Here is a 19257-nt window from a genome sequence, read left to right on the forward strand (position 1 = left end):
CCACCCCACCCACAGGGAGGACAACCAGCAGAAACGTGGGCAAAGAGAGACAGCACACTGTATAAGATATGAAAACAATAATTTATCAGGGCTCCACAAGGGTGGTGAGTGGAGGAGGGAGGGGGAAAAGGAGGAGTTGATACCAAGAGTTCAAGCAGAAAGAAAATGTTTTGAAGATGATGATGACAGCATATGTACAAATATGTTTGATACAATTGATGTATGGATTGTTATAAGAGCTATAAGAGCCCCCAAGAAAATGATTTATTAATAATAAAAAATGTTTTGACCTTCATGGAGTGTATATTGAGAAATAAAGTTTATATTCTTTAATTTTACCTTATTATTTAATTTTCCATGATTTTTTAAAGAACACTTACAGTGTTCTACATTTACAGAAATATCTTCTAAGGGAAGACCTTAATAAATTTAGATCTTTAAACTTTCAGAGTGATATGCTTTATAGAAGCTCACAACAGTACATAATTTTATGGTTATTTCTATTTTCTAAATGTTTTTAGTTATATTGCCCACAAGGAAGTACAGGAAGGGCCACATAAGCTCTCAAATGACATAATTTTTAATCCCACCTCTACCATTAATTATAGTTGTAACTGGATTTACTCTATACTCATTCATTAAGTTGTGTGTGTGTGTGCTGGTATATGTTATATACTTTTGGGGGCTTGGACGTAGAAAACGTAGATTGAATCATCACTTATTTAAAAAACATTTTTCTCACCTGCCCTGGTTGTGTAGATAGTATTGATATAAGGTCTTTGGCATATAGTTGGGGTGTTTCAGGGGCCAGATGCTTACCACTCATTGTATTTATTAAGTTGAATCTTCTTTCTCACAAAGGTATAATCTACTTTCCAAAATACATATTTTAAACTACTTAATCAGATCTTTATTTAGTGTCACATTTATTTTACAAAGGGTAGGCACTTATTTTAGTGATGATTTGTCATTAAAATTATGTCAAAATGCCTTAAAATGCTGTTGAAACTGTAAACAAACTCATAACACACACAGAGCTAATTATGGATGCCATCTGTTTATTTTACAAAGCTTTTTTTTTTTTAAAACCATGGCATTGTCTGCTTGTGATAAGCTTCAAGATGATTATAATGACTCAGTCCCATCCTTCAATTAGTGTAGTTGGAGGTGAGAAGACAATCCGTTTGTTCACTGACCTTTTCCTGTGTCAGAGTGCTGGAAATATGACATGATAAAGCAACCAGTCTGAAGTGGGTCTGAAATGTGCTTAATTTTTAGGAGGAAAAAATTGTTAAAATAGCAGATGTGGCTAAAGTTTTATTAAAAGTTGTGAAACTTTATTCATCCTTCTGCATGAAAGAGAGATTATCTGGTTCTTTTCAGTGCTGTAAGTGGCTTTCCTTGACTCAACTATATTTGGAATTTGTAAGTGATCCTTCAAGTTCATAATGATGACTATCTGTATTAGTTTGACCTGGGCACATAGGTGCATGGTTTTGTACATACAAAGCCCATGTATCCATGTGGAAAACTAGATGAATCCCAGGTAGCATCACCAAAAGTAGTTCTCAGTAATTTGCTGAGAGAGCAGAGTGATTTCACTGGCTCGATTTTGCTATTGTGCATGCTAAGCACTACCCAAGGAGGTCTGGAGGGAAAAAACCCTGAAGGGTCCATCTGCTGCTTTCTGCTACCCTGCACTGATGTAAGATTACGCTAATCTGGTTGCTTGTCAGGACAGGTTAGTGAAAGCATGCAAGTGAGTGAGACTTACGGTGAGCTAGTGCTTTGGAAAATCATAAGCTGCCCCTATAGATGCCATGATAATTGTAGCAGATTGGGTTGATAATCAGTCACACTGAGGTTTGCAACTAACTATGTGATTTCAGCTTAAGGATTTGTTTTCAAAATCAAAATTAAGTATTTTTTAGGGGGGGGGGCACTAAATCTAAATAAAATTTGGGATTATTGGTACAGAGTTTTCAAATACTGTTTAGGGTTTCGATTTTTCTTACCGTGCTCTTTGTACATTGTTGCATCTTTAATTTTATATTCTTGTTTAGAGGAGTTTTCTGTCACATTTGATCAAATGTTAAATATAATTACCCTCATTTTACTCAGAGTGAATATTTGCCTCGTTTATTTGTATTTACTTACCTTTTCCTACACCTACTGACTGGCAGATCTTGACTTTGCAGGTTGAACATCCTGTCACAGAATGCATTACTGGCCTGGACCTCGTCCAAGAAATGATCCGTGTTGCTAAGGGTTACCCTCTCAGGCACAAACAAGCTGATATTCCCATCAACGGCTGGGCAGTTGAATGCCGAGTTTATGCCGAGGTAAAATGAACGATGTTGGGAGGAAGGATGATTGTTATATTCAGAGTCATAATAGCTGAACAACAAGGGAAAGTTTGAGTCGGCAGCTTTATGCCAAATATTTCATTACATGATCCCGAATTTTTGGATGATTTTTTAAAAGATTGAGTTTAATTAAATCTCATATATTATTTCTGGATTTGGAACTATCAATCAGTTTAAGTTGCAACACAGCAGTTGGTAAATATTCTTGAACTTTAATGGACCTTTCCCCCCCTTCCAAACCATATTATTAATAAATAGCAAGCATTTGTTTCTCTGCATGTGTTTCTTAAGAATCTGCCCCGGGTACATATTAATTGTTCATTTATTATTTACTTCTCATTTTTGACATTAAAAAAATAATTATGGCCCCTTTGATTATGTGAAAGTAGCAATTGTATTTTCAGTTTTAAGGCTTTGGGTAAAATACATACTTTTCATTTACACTGTCAGTAATGAGTTCTAGTTAGAAATATAAATTCAGTTTAATACTTTCATTTATAAATTGGATAATAAAACAGTCAACAAATGATTAAAGCAGATATTCAAGTCAACATTTGTACTACTCTATACCTTTGAACATTAAAGCCTATTTATCAAAATTAAAAAATGAATAATACCTGAGCTTAAGAATGCTAAAAGTTTTTAAAAATATTTTTTTAAGATCTTGAAAAGTATACTTTGGCTTGGTTGTTATTGTTCTTGGTTTTTGACATATTTTAGCTGAATTCTTTTTCCCCCTTATTATTATGACACTGATTACATGTATTATTTATTCTGATGACCTAAGGTGTTTACAGCTGGAGTACATATCGAGTTGTGCAGACAATGTGTTTTTTCAGGTCTTTATTTGAACAACTAAGAGTCTCAAACTTTACCAGATGTGAGATGTTTTGAGAAGTTTAAAAAGAAAAATACAATATCTTTTGCACACTACATTTGTTGTTCTAAACTTGAGTACGTTTTGATGTAGAATCTGGGTTATTTTACTTTTGCCCAAGCCATGCTAAGAAACTATAGAAATTTGGAAACTTACCAATTTCAATATAGTACGAGCAAGGTGGGTCACCTAAACTCTGCTCATAGTTCTGTTTAACTTTTAAATAAATGTCTAACTTATCTAGCAGGAGCATCATAATAGTAATATTCTGAAATCTGTTATTTGATATAAACTGCATGTTGAAGATAGATGTATAAATACATCATTTGTATAAATATTTAACCTTCCTTGTGTGCTGACTTGTATTTTAAAGACTTCGCTTCCTTTCCTTTGAACTTTCAGGATCCGTACAAGTCTTTTGGTTTGCCATCTATTGGGAGATTGTCTCAGTATCAAGAACCAATACATCTACCTGGTGTAAGTCATTAAGCTAGAATACCAAGTGAGGAGTTCAGATCTTGATTTATGTTGTGCTTTTAAAGCATGTCAAGACCAAAGGATATAAATGAAAGACCAAGTGAAACTCATTTTTGGGGGGTGGCGTGGGGTGGCGGGGGTTGTTCATTTTTAGTATTTTCTACATTATGATGTACAGGAAGGGTAGAGTGCCCTTGATGGGGAATTCCAGAGCTTTCTGGTGATAGGAATTCTCAATGATCATGAAAATTTTGCTGTAAAAGCTCTTGAAATTTTAGAATGAGAACTGACTTTGTATGTGTCTGTTTTGTAATTTGATCTTTTAAAGAAATCTAAGCTAGCTCCGGGTGTAGTCAGATGTGAAGCAGTTTAAGCACAAATCCAACCCCTTCACTGAAGTGAATTAAGGAAAGCCAGTGTGCCTTGTTCCTTTGTGTCACAGACTTTAAGAAATACATAGTATTTATGCCAGTTTTTAAAAAGATCACTGTCCACCTGGTTGTGTACTTTTTCTATATTTAATAGCTGCCCTTAAAATTTTTTTTGTCACACAAAAAGAACAAGGACATACTGTTTTTCTTAATCAAGGTAATAAGTGCAGAGATATACGACATTATATTGGCTTGTGGATGACAGGGCTGTACCATCTGTGAATATGATTATTCAGTTTGGCTACTTGCATGAAGATGGCGAAAGATTACAGGAAGAATTCTAAATTTGAAGATGTTATTAGATATATGATTTATTTCACTTTTAAAATTGTTTTTGCTCATGTGCTTTCTAAAGGGACTTGACCCTTTCTAGGCTTGGGGACTGCATGCTGTGTTCAAAGCCTGAAGGCAGGAGAGGAAAAAAAATTGTAAAGATTTAACAGGCATTATGTGACGCTAAATAGCAGATGAGAAAACAAGTATCATAGGGACATATATAAACATTTTTTTAATCAAACAAAATATTAAATAAGAATTCGTAATGATTACTCTAGTTGTTAGAAGTTTTCACCATGTTGTAATAGCTAACAGGATGTCAAACATTTTGCCCTCGCAAGTTTTTGCAATTTGCAATTTTCAAACGTGAGACCTGTTGAAAGTACAAGTGATAATGGACAAACTATACCCCCTACAGTCTTTGTCCCACCAAATCTTTCTTCAATTAATGCTGCAGCAGGAGTTTTATGTAATAACATTTGCAGTTGTGAGCCATCCATAGAAAGAAAAAACAATTAAAATGCCTTAAATGTTCTGCTTACTGCTGTTATTTGCTGTGTGAATGTTGCATGTCAGCTAAATGGACCAAGGAATAGATAAAGTGACTGGGTGCAGGAGAGTGCTCACTAAGCTTTGTCTATCATTATTGCTGGGAGCAATCAAATTGATGTCAGCAGGACAGTGGATGCGTTGACAGCTGTAATTATGTATCTCCATGGTGATCACTTTTGGCCTGTCATGGAGGCCCATGAGTCCCCTCCCATGCAAGCATTTAATCAGATTGGGCTGTCACTTGTCAGGTAGACATGGCGGGCTGGGAGTTGTGCGTAGGGGGGAGAGGTGAATTGAGAATGAAGGGTAGGAGATGCCTGATAGTTTCACAGGGTCTGCTGTGGTACTAAAGAAAGGCATTTTAGTTACGCTAGAAAATTCTGAGCAGTGGTTTGAGAATCTCATACAGAGATGCTTGAGTGTTTTTGTTGGGTTGTTTGGTTGGTTGGCTGGTTTTTCTTTCTCTTATGAAAACTAGATCATTCCATTTTTCACTTGGGGAATAATTTTGGTTCTTACCTTCCTGTGCCATAAGAGTATATACTTAAGAATTAATTTATAGTTTGTACTTTTCACATACTTCTTTAAGCATAAGATTTATTTCTTTGGCGAGAATAGGATTTTCTTTTTGATGTTTGGTCATCATAGTTTATAAATATATTATTTTTAGACTTCTCAGATTTGCTTTTGATTTGTTCAGAAATTTAGTTATAGTTTCATTTGACTTATAATGCCAATTTACATAGCCTGTTTTTCCTTTGGAGGAATGGAGTCTTGATTTGACTTTGAACTAATTGTTAGAAATGAAGACATGACTAGTTCTTATAAAAATCTGCATAAGCAAAAAAAAGCTGCATAAACAGTGACTTTTGAGAGCTCTCCTACTTTGTTACAATTTCATATTCGATGTATTGATTTGCTTATACAAAGATAATGAAGTATGCCTGAGATATATATATCTAAAGTGTCATGTCTCCTGTTATTGTGATTTTGATAAATAACACAAATATTGCTAGGTAGCCTGACTTTTAGTTTAGTTACTAAGATAACTAAGCTTTTAAATTATGAATGGTAAGAGTATGGTAAGTAATTCTATTGTCTATGCTAATTTATCAAGAATTTGAAATCACCACATTTGTTGTGTAGCAGTTTATGTGGTACATAGTAAGATAGGAGGGAGCGTCAACAAATTTGTGGAAAAAATGGAATGAGAAGATAATAGAATTTTCCACAATTTATTTTGAAGCTACCTGTTGTGTTTAATGTCAAAAGTTGTAGAACTTTTATGAATCTCAGTTGTAAGCACGGCTTTAGTAAGCATGCTATGGTTTTTAAGATTACATGGTAGTAAAATGAGTTCTTTAACTCTTTGCTGCTAAAAATCAAGAAATTGAAATTTCAGGGAGGTCTTTCGTTGTTGTTGTTATGGCTACTTGAGGACACTTTAAATATGGGTAGCAGGTAGGCATTGATTTTATTGCTTTCAAAGCTGCTCAGTTTTAGTTTATATGCTAAAGGACATTTTCATAAAATACGAAACCAAATCTAAATCTATTTTTGTAAGTGTGCTTACCAACTGTAAGTGTGCTGGGTGGCCTTTGTTTAAAGTTAAGATTCTTCATATACAAATGTGACTGTGAGTATAAATATTAATACATTCGTGTGTGTGTGTGTGTGCAAATGCAGAAATAAAAGCACTCCGAACAAGTCATATCAAAAGACAATTAGTAATATGTATCTGTATATTTTAAATGTTATTCTTCAAGAGACTAAAACTCCATTTTACCTTTGGTGTCACTGTCTAATAAAGCCATCAACATACCCTCATGTGGATATCCTAGACAAGAGGTTCTACATGTGGTCCCTTGATAATTGCCTAAATTAAAATATTAAAGGCCTAGCAGCCGCTGTGTTGACCTTTTTTTGCTGGGCTGCAGAGATGAGCTGCTGTGGATCAGGAAGCATCCTTCCTGCAGGTGAAGAGCTCTGTTCACTTAGGCTCTTCTCTTCCCACCCCTTTAGCATGTTGGGCATCGAGTCCTGCTGCTCTAGCAGCTCCGATTAAATTCCTCTCCCCTCAAAATCCCTGGGATTTGTCTGACAGTCTTAAGTATCTGGACTAGCTTTTAAATACTTGAGATTCCCAAACTTTGTAGCAGTAATTCAATAAAGATGTAGTCCCCAGCAACTGCTCATTTGAAAAGTTTTACATGGCTAACCTCTGTGCCTTCCCGCCGATATCAAACTGGGAGATGAAAACAAGCATCAGTGATATACTAACTAACTTGTTGGCTGGTTAACAGCAATCAGGTTCTTCAAAAGAATATTTTGAACTTGTGCTATTTTTCTCCCCCATGAAAATTGCAAAATCAGAACTCTAATTGGGGCTGTGTCCTTACAAAGCAAAGCCATGGAAAAGCTGTGTAAACATGAAAGCCTCAGGAGACTAAGAGTAACAGAAAAAAAAGGTGTGTGGGGGGGGGGACGGGGCGGGTGCGGGGGAGCAGTGTTTTACAGTTGAGAGGGTGAGGCAAAAAAGGAAAGTGTTATAGACATGAAAGCCACAGGACCAGCGTTTCTATGGAGCCAATGAGCAGCGCTCCCAAGCCCTGCTGCCTGTGTTTGACTGCGGTCCTGACTGGAGCCCTCAAGAGGGCCATGGGGGAGGTGATTAGAAAGGACATCAGTCAAGCCATGCTTTGGGTGGAAGACACCATCAAATAGCTACCAGACGTCCCAAGACAGTGCTATAAAAAAGTGTTTCTTGCTATTATCCATTTATTTTAGTTCCTTCACTTAGTGGGAGAACAAAAGCTTTATGTTCTACTGTATCTTCACAAGTCAAGGTAATTTGGCCCTGGTGCTTTTACATTGAGGGTGAAATGATTGATGGGTTTAGTTTCTTCCTGAAAATGAGATGTATGAAAACAAAAAGTTTTCCCATGGAGTTCCTTTCATTTTCTCTCTCGTTTTCTCCCAGGTCCGGGTTGACAGCGGCATCCAACCAGGAAGTGATATCAGCATTTACTATGATCCCATGATTTCAAAAGTTAGTTTGATTTATATGGCTTCTATAATTTTTCTTCTGAAAAGATAATGCATGTATTTGATTAAAAAGCCTAAAACTGGGCCCTTGTCTGAATCATGTGCTGTAATTATACAAGTAATTATTCACTAACGGAAAAGTGAAGGCAGAGAATATTTTTCTCTTAAAAAATGCAGATGCATTTCAACGTCATACTAGTTTGCAGTACCCTCCCTTCCCATCATCTCAAACCACCACACACACACACACACACACACACACACACACACACGCGCGCGCGCGCGCGTTAACAAACATCTGTCCAGTGACACCAACCACCGCATTGCAATGATAAGGCGTTCCGTCTTTTTTTGGTGACTTCTGAAAATTGCCCTAGATGAAAGCACAGATGGGAAGTTCTGGAATAGCTCTTACCTTCTCTTGAAATTGTCTGATCATTAGTTAATTAAAGGAGTTCTTGTGGCCCAGTGGATTGAGCATCGGGCTGTTAGACCATTAGCTGCTCCGAGGATAAAGGCGAGGCAGTCTGCTTTCGTGAAATTGACAGCCTCGGTGCAGCCCTGAGGGGCATTTCTTCTCTGTCCTGTGGGGTCTCTATGAATTGAATCAGCGCAGTGGTAATGGCTGTTCGGTTTTTAGATAACTGTGTTGACTTAATCTAGTTACGTTTTATATAAGTATAAAATACCCTTTTGCCAATTGCAGCACCTTGAGTACCCATAATAAGCATAACAATTTTACTTACCTTTTAACTCTGTTAAAATATTTTAAATCCTAAGGTCTTGTAAAATACTGGCTGTAGTAATTAAAACTGGACTTTCTGTAGAAAATCTAGTGTTCTCTGAACTTTTAGATCAGAAGTAAGAGATGATTTCTTAACACTATTTCTCAGGATGTTTCTTCTTCAAGTGTAGTTACTTGCAGTCACAGTAGCAAGCAAGTTTTTGCCTTTACTTTTTCACTAAAATTTTTATCCATAAAAAACAAACTACGCAAAAACACACCAGTCGCTATTTAGTTTATGCCAATTCACGATGACCCCCTTCTGTGTCAGAGTAGAACTGTTAACAGAAGAGGGTTAACAATAGCTCATCTTGCAGAAGTAGATGACTGGGTCTTGGAGTTGACTTGAATCTCCAACCTCTCAATTAGCAGCTAAGTGTGCGAAACATTTGCACCACTCAGGGACTCCCAACTTTATACACAAATATTGTTAAAATAACGTGCCAACCCCAATGACACTCGACACTCGTTGCCATCGAGCAGAAGCCGACTCACAGTGGTCCCATAGGATAAGGTAGAACGCCCTGTGTTTCCGAGACTGGAACTCTTTATAGGAGTAGAAAGCGCTCTCTCCCTTGGAGCAGCTGGATATTTTGAACTGTTGACTTTGTAGCTGGAAGCCCAACACATAGCCATGATGCCATTAGGGCTTTTGTTTGTTTGTTTGTTTAAGAGAAAGCTAAACATTTACTTTTATAGTAACCATGTATAATAATATTACAGGTGGATTTAAATAGATATGACTCTGATTTTTAGAGTATATTTTTAGAGAAACATCTTTCTTAATAAAAGTAATAAGTTAATTTTGCTTGATATTGACATAGAGCTCTTAGAAAATAATTGCAGTGCACAGACTACCAGAAAAATATTTTATTGCTAAATTATTGGAAGATACACACATATAGGCATAAAATCTTTTAGATTAGTAAAATCTGTTATTATAATAAAAGTAATCTTTTACATCTGATACATGTTCTATGTAAAATCATAAGTGAGTCTTTTTTTTCCCTTTTCTTTATTTTTATGAGTAATTCTCAAGAATGTTTTTTTTTAAATTAACATTTTTGTCAGTTATGAAAGTGTTAGCTATTCAGGGTCTCAAATTGGAAACTTTAGAAAAATAGGAATAGAAAATAAAAATCTCTCACCACCCCAGATGTTCATATCTTACTTGAAATGTTCACATGTTGATATTTTATTCAAGAACAAAAAATGTCTGTCCTTATTTTTTATATATTTTTATTTATTCCAACTAACTCTTTACTATGATAGTGAAATATAGGAGAAAAAATCTGAAATTGCTTGAATGTAATTTTATTTGCTTTAAAAATCCTAGTGGACATACTTTACATTAAAAATTGGACTACTGTGAAATTTCAAAAGTTGGGAAATTTGATATCAAATATTTTTTAAATTTCTACTGGAATGCATCACTTACATGTATATATAAATTGTGGGGGTTTCTGTGTTTTACTTTTAGCTAATCACATATGGTTCTGATAGAACTGAAGCACTACAGAGAATGGAAGATGCACTGGATAATTATGTTATTCGAGGTAAAAAAAATCATTTGAGATTTTGTGGTTCTATATGGATGGCATTCATTTCTAGAAAACAGCTTGAAGATTTACCAATTAGAGAATTGTTTGGAATATTCGCTTAGAAATAAGAATAGCTTGAATGAATTAAATGGAATTACAAAATAAGACTAGTTATTTCATTAAGCAATCCCACCTGAGGGGGCTTCAAGAAGTTTGTAGGAAAATGGAATTTTAAAATTATGAGATTTTCTGTAGGGCCGGCCCAATCCCAGCTACTTCAACACCCTCCCCAGAAGATTGCAGTACAGAGGACAGCACTGAAGATATAGTCCAGGGAGAGTGGCAGGTCTGCCCAGACCAGAGAGAGAGAGAGAGAAAGAGAGAGAGAGAGCTGCATTCTGGCCCACCAAGCCACGCGGGCAACACTACTGTTCGGAGCAGCCAAGGCACAGAGAGGCCCGTAGGGCAGGCCTCACCACGAGACACGACATCCATCCCCTCACTGACTCACATACTGCAGGGGACAGCACTGGAGACAACAGTGCGGGAATTGTGTCCGGTCTGACACCCCCCCAACCCCCACTTCCACACACTGAGACAAGACACCAAGGGAACGCAGCAGAGCAGCAAGGGGAGCAAAACAGCAAAGTTTCTGAGAAATCTCGAAAATAGACTTCAGACTCGGAGGGCAGGGCTTCGCACCTCATTCGACTCAATCAGAAAACATACATAAGGGTCAGCAGACAGACTTGGAATTATTTATAGTGCCCCTCCTCCTTTCCCCCCCATGTCTATTGATATAAGATAGGCAAGATAAACAATTCTGAGGAGAAAACAACAGGGCTGACAGTTCTCTTGGGAGACAGGGGAGATGGGGAGGTGGGACCAACAGGGACAAGGGAGCAACAAGAGATCTGAAATTGATGGTATGAGGAGGGTGTAGAACACCTGGTGGGGTTAAATAAAATGCAGTGTAGCCTAGAGGAATCAGTGAAAGCCGAATGAAGGATGAACATGATAGTGGGACAGAAGAAAAGTAAAGTAGAGGAAAGAACTAGAAAGCAAAAGACTTTTATAGAGGAGCTTATACCAAGGGCTCAAGTAGAATGGAAATGTTTTGGGAATGATGAGGGCAACAAATGTACAAATGTGCTTGACACACAGTGCATGTATTATGGATTGTGATAAGAGTTGTATGATCCCCCAATAAAAATTTTTTTAAAAGACACTAATAAAGGTATAAATATATGCATGTATATATGTAAATAGATGAATATATAATGAAAGGACATAGGTCTATTTACATATATCTATATGTTAAGTATCAAGGTAGCAGATGGACATTGGGTCTCTACTCCAGTCCTCCCTCAAGGCAAGAGCATTCTGTTCTAATAACCTGGAATTCTGTGATGCTCACCTTCCTGATATGATCACTGAAGTAAAAATGAGTGCATAAGCAAATGTGGTGAAGGAAGCTGATGGTGCCCGGCTATTAGATGATATACCATCTGGGGTCTTAAAGGCTTGAAGTTAAATAAGCAGCCATCTAGCAGGGAAGCAACAAAGTCCACATGGAAGAAGCACACCAACCTATGTGATCATGAAGTGTCAACAGGATCAGGTATTAGGCAGCAGAAGACCCCAAACAAACAAATATAGTGATGCAAGTGATCAGGGTTGAAGTGGAAACCCAAGCCCATCTGTAGACCATTGGACGTTTCCTCACAGAAGGGTCACAAGGAAGGGACAAGTCAGCTAGGGTGCAATATAGCACTGATGAAACATACAGGATTGCTCTAGTTCTTCAAGGCAACCCACCTCCCCCCCAAGCTATCATGACCCCAGTTGTTCAACTTTACAAATCTGGCTAGATCAGAGTATGTACACTGGTACAGATAAGCATTCTCAACACACGGAATCCAGGACAGATAAACCCCTCAGGAACAATAATGAGAATAGTGATACCTTGGCAGTTAGGGCAAAGCGGGGAGAAGAGGGAGAAAGGGGAAACCAATCACAATTCTTGATGTATAACACCCACCGCACCCCAGGGGGATGAATAACGGAACCATCGGTGAAGGGAAACAGAAGATGGTGTAAGATTTGAGCAAAATATAATTTATAATTTATCAAGGGTTCACTAAGGTGGGAGGTGTAAGAGGGAGGGTAAAAAGAGCAGCTGGTACCAAGGATTCAAATAGAAAGAAAATGTTTTGAAAATGATGATGGCAACATATGTACAAATATGCTTGATACAATTGGTCTATGGGGAAAAATTATGTGCTTTTCCCACAAAAGTTGTACTGCTTCCATGTATATGATTAATCTTTCTAGCGTCCAACCAAGTGTGATCCTATGAGTCTTTATGAAGGTGTGTAAACTGGATGAGAAAATTGAATTAGGAACCATCATTGCCCTTGAACAATTACAGGAAAGCTATGTTTATTTCTTTCATAGAGTACATTGCATTCTGATTCTATTAGTCACTTACAATTAATAATGCAAAGATTACTTTCACCCAGCATAAATTGTCATCAGGTTCAATAATGGACTTAAATATCAAATTTTAAGTATAAAGTGAAAGTTTACTTTGAGTTATGACTGAATAGTGGTCCTGAAGGGATCTGCTGAGCCAGTTTAATTTAAGGGACTGAGAGCATCCTCAGAAGCCTATGGTGACTGATTTGGGGGATTTAAAAGACAAGGTCTCACTCATCTTGTGACATTTTTCTGAAGGACACAAGATGATTTCAGGGCTTGTTGCGAAGGAGCTTAACACAACGCAAACGTTGCACCAAGGAAATTCTCCCCATCACGAGAATACACCTGCTCATTTTTCTTTTTCTTTTTTTTTCACCTGCTCATTTTTCATTGGAAGCAAAGGCTGGTTAGGAGAATTGCATTGAGAAACCCTACCCCACTCACCCTACCGCCTTGCTCTCACCCCTGCAGACTTTGTTGTTGTTCTGCAAACTCAACATTTTGGAGGACACAATTTTCCCAGAGTGTGCCAAACCTGTCATTTAACATGGGGGAATCAGACAATGCCATATTCTTTGGGGAATCGTTAGAGCAGCGGTTCTTTACCTGTGGGTTTTGAACCCTTTGGGGTGGAATGACCCTTTTTTAGGGGTCGCCTGATTCATAGCAGTAGCAAGATTTCAGTTATGAAGCAGCAACGGAAATTTTATGGTTGAGGGGGTCACCATAACACGAGGAGCTGCATTAAAGGGTCGTGGCATTGGGAAGGTTGAAAAACACTGGGTTAGAGAGATGGAAGCATGGCCTTTAGAAATGTATGGACCTAGCTGGAGTATATGTTGAGAAACAGTCATTTTACATTTTGACATTTTCACTTAATTAAAGTTTCTGAATTTGTAGTAGTACTTTTTGACTCACTCTCATGTTAAGCATAAATAAGTTATTAGGTAATATTTCTAATTGTAAACTCTGGATTTGGTTTTCTCTACCTGTCTTGGTACTTTTTATTGTGGTTGTTAATTTTTAGATTCTGCTTAATTTAGGTTTACTTGAATAAGCTTAAATGGTATATTCATGAAGTTGAGATAATAAATATGAGGTAGGATACCTTATCAAATTCTATCTCTGTTAAAATGTGATATAATACAAAATAGTGAGATATGGACAGGTTTTTAAAACTATAAAAATATTATTTTTCGGGGGAGGGAGGGGGAAAAATGGGGAGCTGGTATCAGGGGTTCTAGTGGGAAGAGAATGCTTTGAAAATGATGATGGCGGCATATGTGCAAATGTGCTTGACACACTGGAGGAAAGTATGGATTGTGATAAGAGATGTAAGAGCTCCCAATAAAAGTATTTTTTAAATGTGATTTGTTTTAACAAAAAGCTTTTCTTCTCATATAAATAATATTTGATCATTTTATAGAGTATACTTCATGTTTTAATACTTACATGGCACTTTTTATGTTCATTTATGTAACTTTACTTGCTTTATGGGTGTAGATTCCCCAGTTACTGCATTTAGACATAAATTAGGCTTGCTATTATTATTCTGTATATGGCAGGTTGAAAGCAAATAGTTTATTGTGCCGATCCAGTTTTTTCTCCAGACTTTGTGTGAGATTTCTGCTTTGGATCACTGTAAAGAAACCAGACAATCCTGCATTTATTTCTTGGCATCACGTAGTAACTGTGTGGTTTTTGTCAAATTACTTTGTCTTTCTAAGTCTCAGATTCCACATTTAAAAAACAGAGCAATAGCATCCATTTTCTCCATTGGCTCTAAGAATTGCGTAAGGCTATGTCGACTGAACGACTTGGCCCTTTATTGGCCTGTGGGGTCCAATGACTTCAGCCCCCATGTCTGGCCCCTCTTCTTTTGCTCCTCATTGCAATAATAATACAACTTCTTTTAAAATCATGTCATATGTCACATTATCAAGTAATTTGTGAAGTGTGAAATTTATCATACCATAGGTAAACAATATTGAGAGGCCAGGTTAGGCCATTTCTGGCATTGTGTGTTGGGTGATATTCATTTATTACAATGTATTTTATTTCTCCAAAGCATTTTTTCATAACTGTGATTAGAGTATTATGCAATTAATTAATAAAGGTTAGTTTGGCTTTAAGAATAATAGTTATGTGAGGGCATTAATGGTGTTTATCATATTTACTTGTATGTTATTGGTGCTTAGCTATTCCTGTACATGTAGTTGTCTAGTAAATATTTGTTGAATGCATGCTGGAATATTACTGTCCTTGGCTGATTTCATGCAATATCTGGTGTAGTTGGGATGATAAGACGTAGAAACAGATAGTATAAGTGGTACCTTGTAGTGTCATAGCAGTGAGATGAAAGGGTTTAGTGGGCGTTCAAGAGGAGTTGGGCCTAGTCTTTTTCTCACCTTTCCCGTTGCTCTTTTAAACCTAATGAGGGTACTGCTTTTGAACTCATAGTTGGTTATGTTGGAAATCCCTTTCTTCTTATTTACTTCAAATGACTTCCCAGAAGGACAACATATTTTTAAAGAGTAACAGACCCTGTCACCGAAACAAAGGAAACTGGTATTATATGCTTAAAAGTACACCTTTTTGTGCCTTATATGCACAAATGTTGACAATCCCTTAGAGCAGTGGTTCTCAGCCTTCCTAATGCCGCAACCCTTTAACACAGTTCCTCATGTTGTGGTGACCCCCAACCATAAAATTATTTTTGTTGCTACTTTATAACTGTAATCTTGCTACTGTTATGAATTGGGTGACCCCTGTGAAAGGGTGGTTCGACCTCCAAAGGGGTGGCGACCCACAGGTTGAGAACTACTGCCGTAGAGATAATGTCTACATTGTACGAGATGATGTTTACAAAAACATGTGATTGTTTATGGTAACCAAAATTTCAGACCAACCTGTCCCTATCAGATGCATGAATGATTGAAAAAGTTATACTATCATTCATACTATGTACCAATGTTTCTGGCATGTCTATAGGTATTGTTAAGGGGGAAAAGGGATTTTCAGAGCATTGATGAAACTCCCTTTCAATCCTAAAATATTTTAAATTATGGTTGGCACAGAGAAAGGTTTCAGTGTATACTTAATAGAGACTTTTTTCAGCCCAGTATTTAGTTTGAAGAGAATCTTTCTCTATATTCCCTCTCCAAAACCAAACTCACTGCTCTCAAGTTGATTCCACTTCATAGAGCCCCCGTAGGGCGAGGTAGAACTGCCCCTGTGGGACAGTTCCAAGGCTGTCCCTCTTTAGAGGCGTAGACATCTTCATCTTTCTCCTTTGGAATGGCTGCTTATTTCGAGCGCTGACCTTGCAGTGAGCAGCCTAATAAACCACTGTAGGTTCGGTGTTAGGCTGTTAATCACAAGATCAGTGATTCAAGCTCACCGCCGCTCCTTGAGAGGAAGATGATGCTGTTTGCTCCCTCAAAAATAAGCATGAAGAGCCCGCTTATTTCAATATGTAAATCTCTTTATAGCCACTCCTCACGTAACAACATGTTTAGGCCCCAAAGACCAAATCTTTATGCAGAAATTGGTGTTATGCAAAAATGGAGGATGAGCACATCAGATCACAAAATGTAGGACAACTACATCATTATATAGCTGCTAGATTTCAACATTAGACCACTGTCAAATTATACATTACTTAACTACAAAATTGACATAATTGCCAAATTACTTTATTGTACATAACTGCCATGCCTCTGAGAATCATGGCCCAGCAAGTTGACACATAATTTTGACCGTCAGAGTATTACTCTCCCTCATACCTTAACGTTCTGTACTTCCAGATGTATATCATCAATGGGCAAAATAGATAGTAGAGGTGTTTACTATTGTTGTAAATGTGAAATGTCAGCTAATGAGATAGTGGATCAGTGAGAAGATGGGGTCCTGGCTGTCCATTGTTTCACATGTCCTACAACACCCAGCACGGATTCTACTGTCTGTTCTACTCTCAAGTGCTCTCTTTCCTATTTCATTATTTTAATTTCCTGAAATACCTCACGTCCTAACCACATGAGGATCCTCGCCATTAGTCTGTAGTTCAGGAGTTATAACAGAGGAAAAAAAATACATTGACTTAAGAGTTTAAGTTGTCAATGGGTCATAGAACAGCTCTGTCATCCACAACAGATGGTGTTCATTTTGGGGTCCAAAATGAATGTTTTGGTGTTGATTTAACAGTCTCCGAAGGAAGTTAGCAGGGTTGGTAGAGTTCACACTGATTATCTTACTCTTTCCATTGCGTAAGCTCATTATTTCTGCTCTGAGCTATTGATATTTACTTAGTCATATTGTTATACCCAGCTGCGAGGAAGATGGGAATTTTAGTTGATATCTGGGTGGCCACATGCCACGCTGAAAAGTAGTATTTCTCTTATTAAATAAAGTAAAGAGAGGAGAAGAGATCCTGGTGAACAACTAGGGGAACTACGGAAATATACATGTATGGTATAAACACACCACTCACGTGCACACATACACATACACACAGGTGATCAGGGATAATAAGATTGCATATCTATAGGAGGCAAATAGGGTAAATGAAGGTTTGAAGCGTAGGAAACAGGTAGAATGGGTGGAGGAATAAAAACTTTTTGACTATATATTTTACTTTTGTCTATTTATAATTTTAAATCTGTGTTAATATTTTACAATCAATCAAATCAAGACTTGTGTAAAAATAAATAAAATATAAAAGAAAATAAATGGGCAGGAACAAATGAATAATACAATCAAAGGTGAGAAAAAAGAGGCAATTCACATAACACAGTATTTTGGTCAGGTTGTACCCTCAGGTTGAAGGCAAAAATAATTTTAAGTGAATATTGAAATCTTTTAGATAGTAGGTTTGTTTTTTGTAGCATATAAGTTAGTGGTTCTAAAACAACGTTTGTGACTACTAGGACTGAGGAAATAAGTATGTGTAATGTGCATAGTAAGAACCACATTTCTTACTATTAAAAAAGTTATTGTGTAGAAATGGACAATGTTGTTTGACCCTTGTAGTACTGGATTGGAATTGGACTTTTTCAGTTTGTACTCATGTTTTTATTTTCTAATCTATCCATAAATACATTACTGTGTAGTTATTATCAAACCTACAAATATTTTGTGGCTTAGTGTTTCTATATTCTAGAACTATTAATATTCTGGTCATCCTGTGGGGGGTTGCCTTGTAGCATGGACACTCCATACAGATGAACGTCCAGATTGATTCTAACTACCATTTTCTAATGAACTGAAGAGATGCCTGATTTCAAGGTGCAAATACAAGCTCAGCCTGAAACATTTTGGCCCAATCTGGGAAAGCATCAGCAACTAAATAAATAATGCTGTAATAGATTATAGTCCTTAGAAGAAAGTAAGAATTCACAAATTCATATTAATATAAATCCAGAAAACCAAACTCAATGTCATTGAATTGATTCAAACTTACATATATAGGATGTCTGAGGCTGTAAATCCTTATAGAACCAGAAAGCCTCATCTTTTTCCTGAGGATGGTGGTGGGTTTGAACCACGTACCTTGAGGGTAGCAGCTCAACATTCATCTAGCGGCACCATAGCTAGAGCAGATAAATGAGGGAGATGCACAGCTCTTCCATACAGTAGAATTTTAACTAATAAATCTAGAAGGAATTCTGAAAGTAGAAAAATCACCATTTGACAACTGTCAAGTTAATTGTTTAGGATAGAAGCAACAGTAGATGCCAAAATTATTAGACAAAAAAGACGAGGAAGCTGTATTTGTATAATTTTAAGTATCTCCACAAGATAATTAATTACAAAGGGAAAAGTACTAGCTTTAAAATAGAGTAAGCTAGCAGGTACTGCTTACTGAAGTTAACATCGTTAGGAATGGGACAAGTCCATATCTGTGCCTATTGATAATGGTGTACTGGAAAAAACACAGCATAATTTCTGTCATATTTTGCTCAAACTCTGTAACTGGAATATTATCATGAGGAAACACCAGACAAACCAAACTGAAGGACATGCTACAAAATAAAGGGCTTGCCTTCTTCAAATAATCAAGGTCAAGAAGCACAAATGATCAAGGGGAATGTAACCAACAGGAAGTGCTGAAATCCTGGTGGGGACTAAGCATGGTAGTGGGACAGGAGGAGAATCAAGGAAAACAGAGGAAAGAGCTGGGAGGAACAGGGCATTTACAGAGGTCTAGATAAAGACATGTACATATGCAAATATATTTATATGAGGATGGGGAAATAGATCTATTAGCCTATATTTATAGATTTAGTATTAAGGTAGCAGAGGGACATTGGGCCTCCACTCAAGTACTCCCTCAAAGCAAGAATACTTTCTTCTATTAAATTGGCATTCTGTGATGCTCACCTTCCTGACACAACCGCTGAAGACAAAGCAGGTGAATAAGCAAATGTGG

General features: G+C 37.0%; 1 protein-coding gene across 1 annotated transcript in view; it reads left to right on the forward strand.

Annotated features, from left to right (window-relative positions):
• The window catches only part of PCCA (propionyl-CoA carboxylase subunit alpha), a 427069-nt gene that overhangs the window by 191460 nt on the left and 216352 nt on the right, over positions 1–19257 (forward strand). The window contains exons 13-16 of the mRNA XM_004704279.2: positions 2199–2342; positions 3646–3720; positions 7960–8028; positions 10289–10364. Coding sequence (XP_004704336.1) covers positions 2199–2342; positions 3646–3720; positions 7960–8028; positions 10289–10364 — 364 coding nt within the window. The remainder of the gene's footprint in view (positions 1–2198; positions 2343–3645; positions 3721–7959; positions 8029–10288; positions 10365–19257) is intronic.

This window comes from Echinops telfairi, unplaced genomic scaffold, assembly GCF_000313985.2.
Source record: "Echinops telfairi isolate 266 unplaced genomic scaffold, ASM31398v2 ScPeMD7_7467;HRSCAF=8505_0, whole genome shotgun sequence".
Classification (NCBI taxonomy): Eukaryota; Metazoa; Chordata; class Mammalia; order Afrosoricida; family Tenrecidae; genus Echinops; species Echinops telfairi.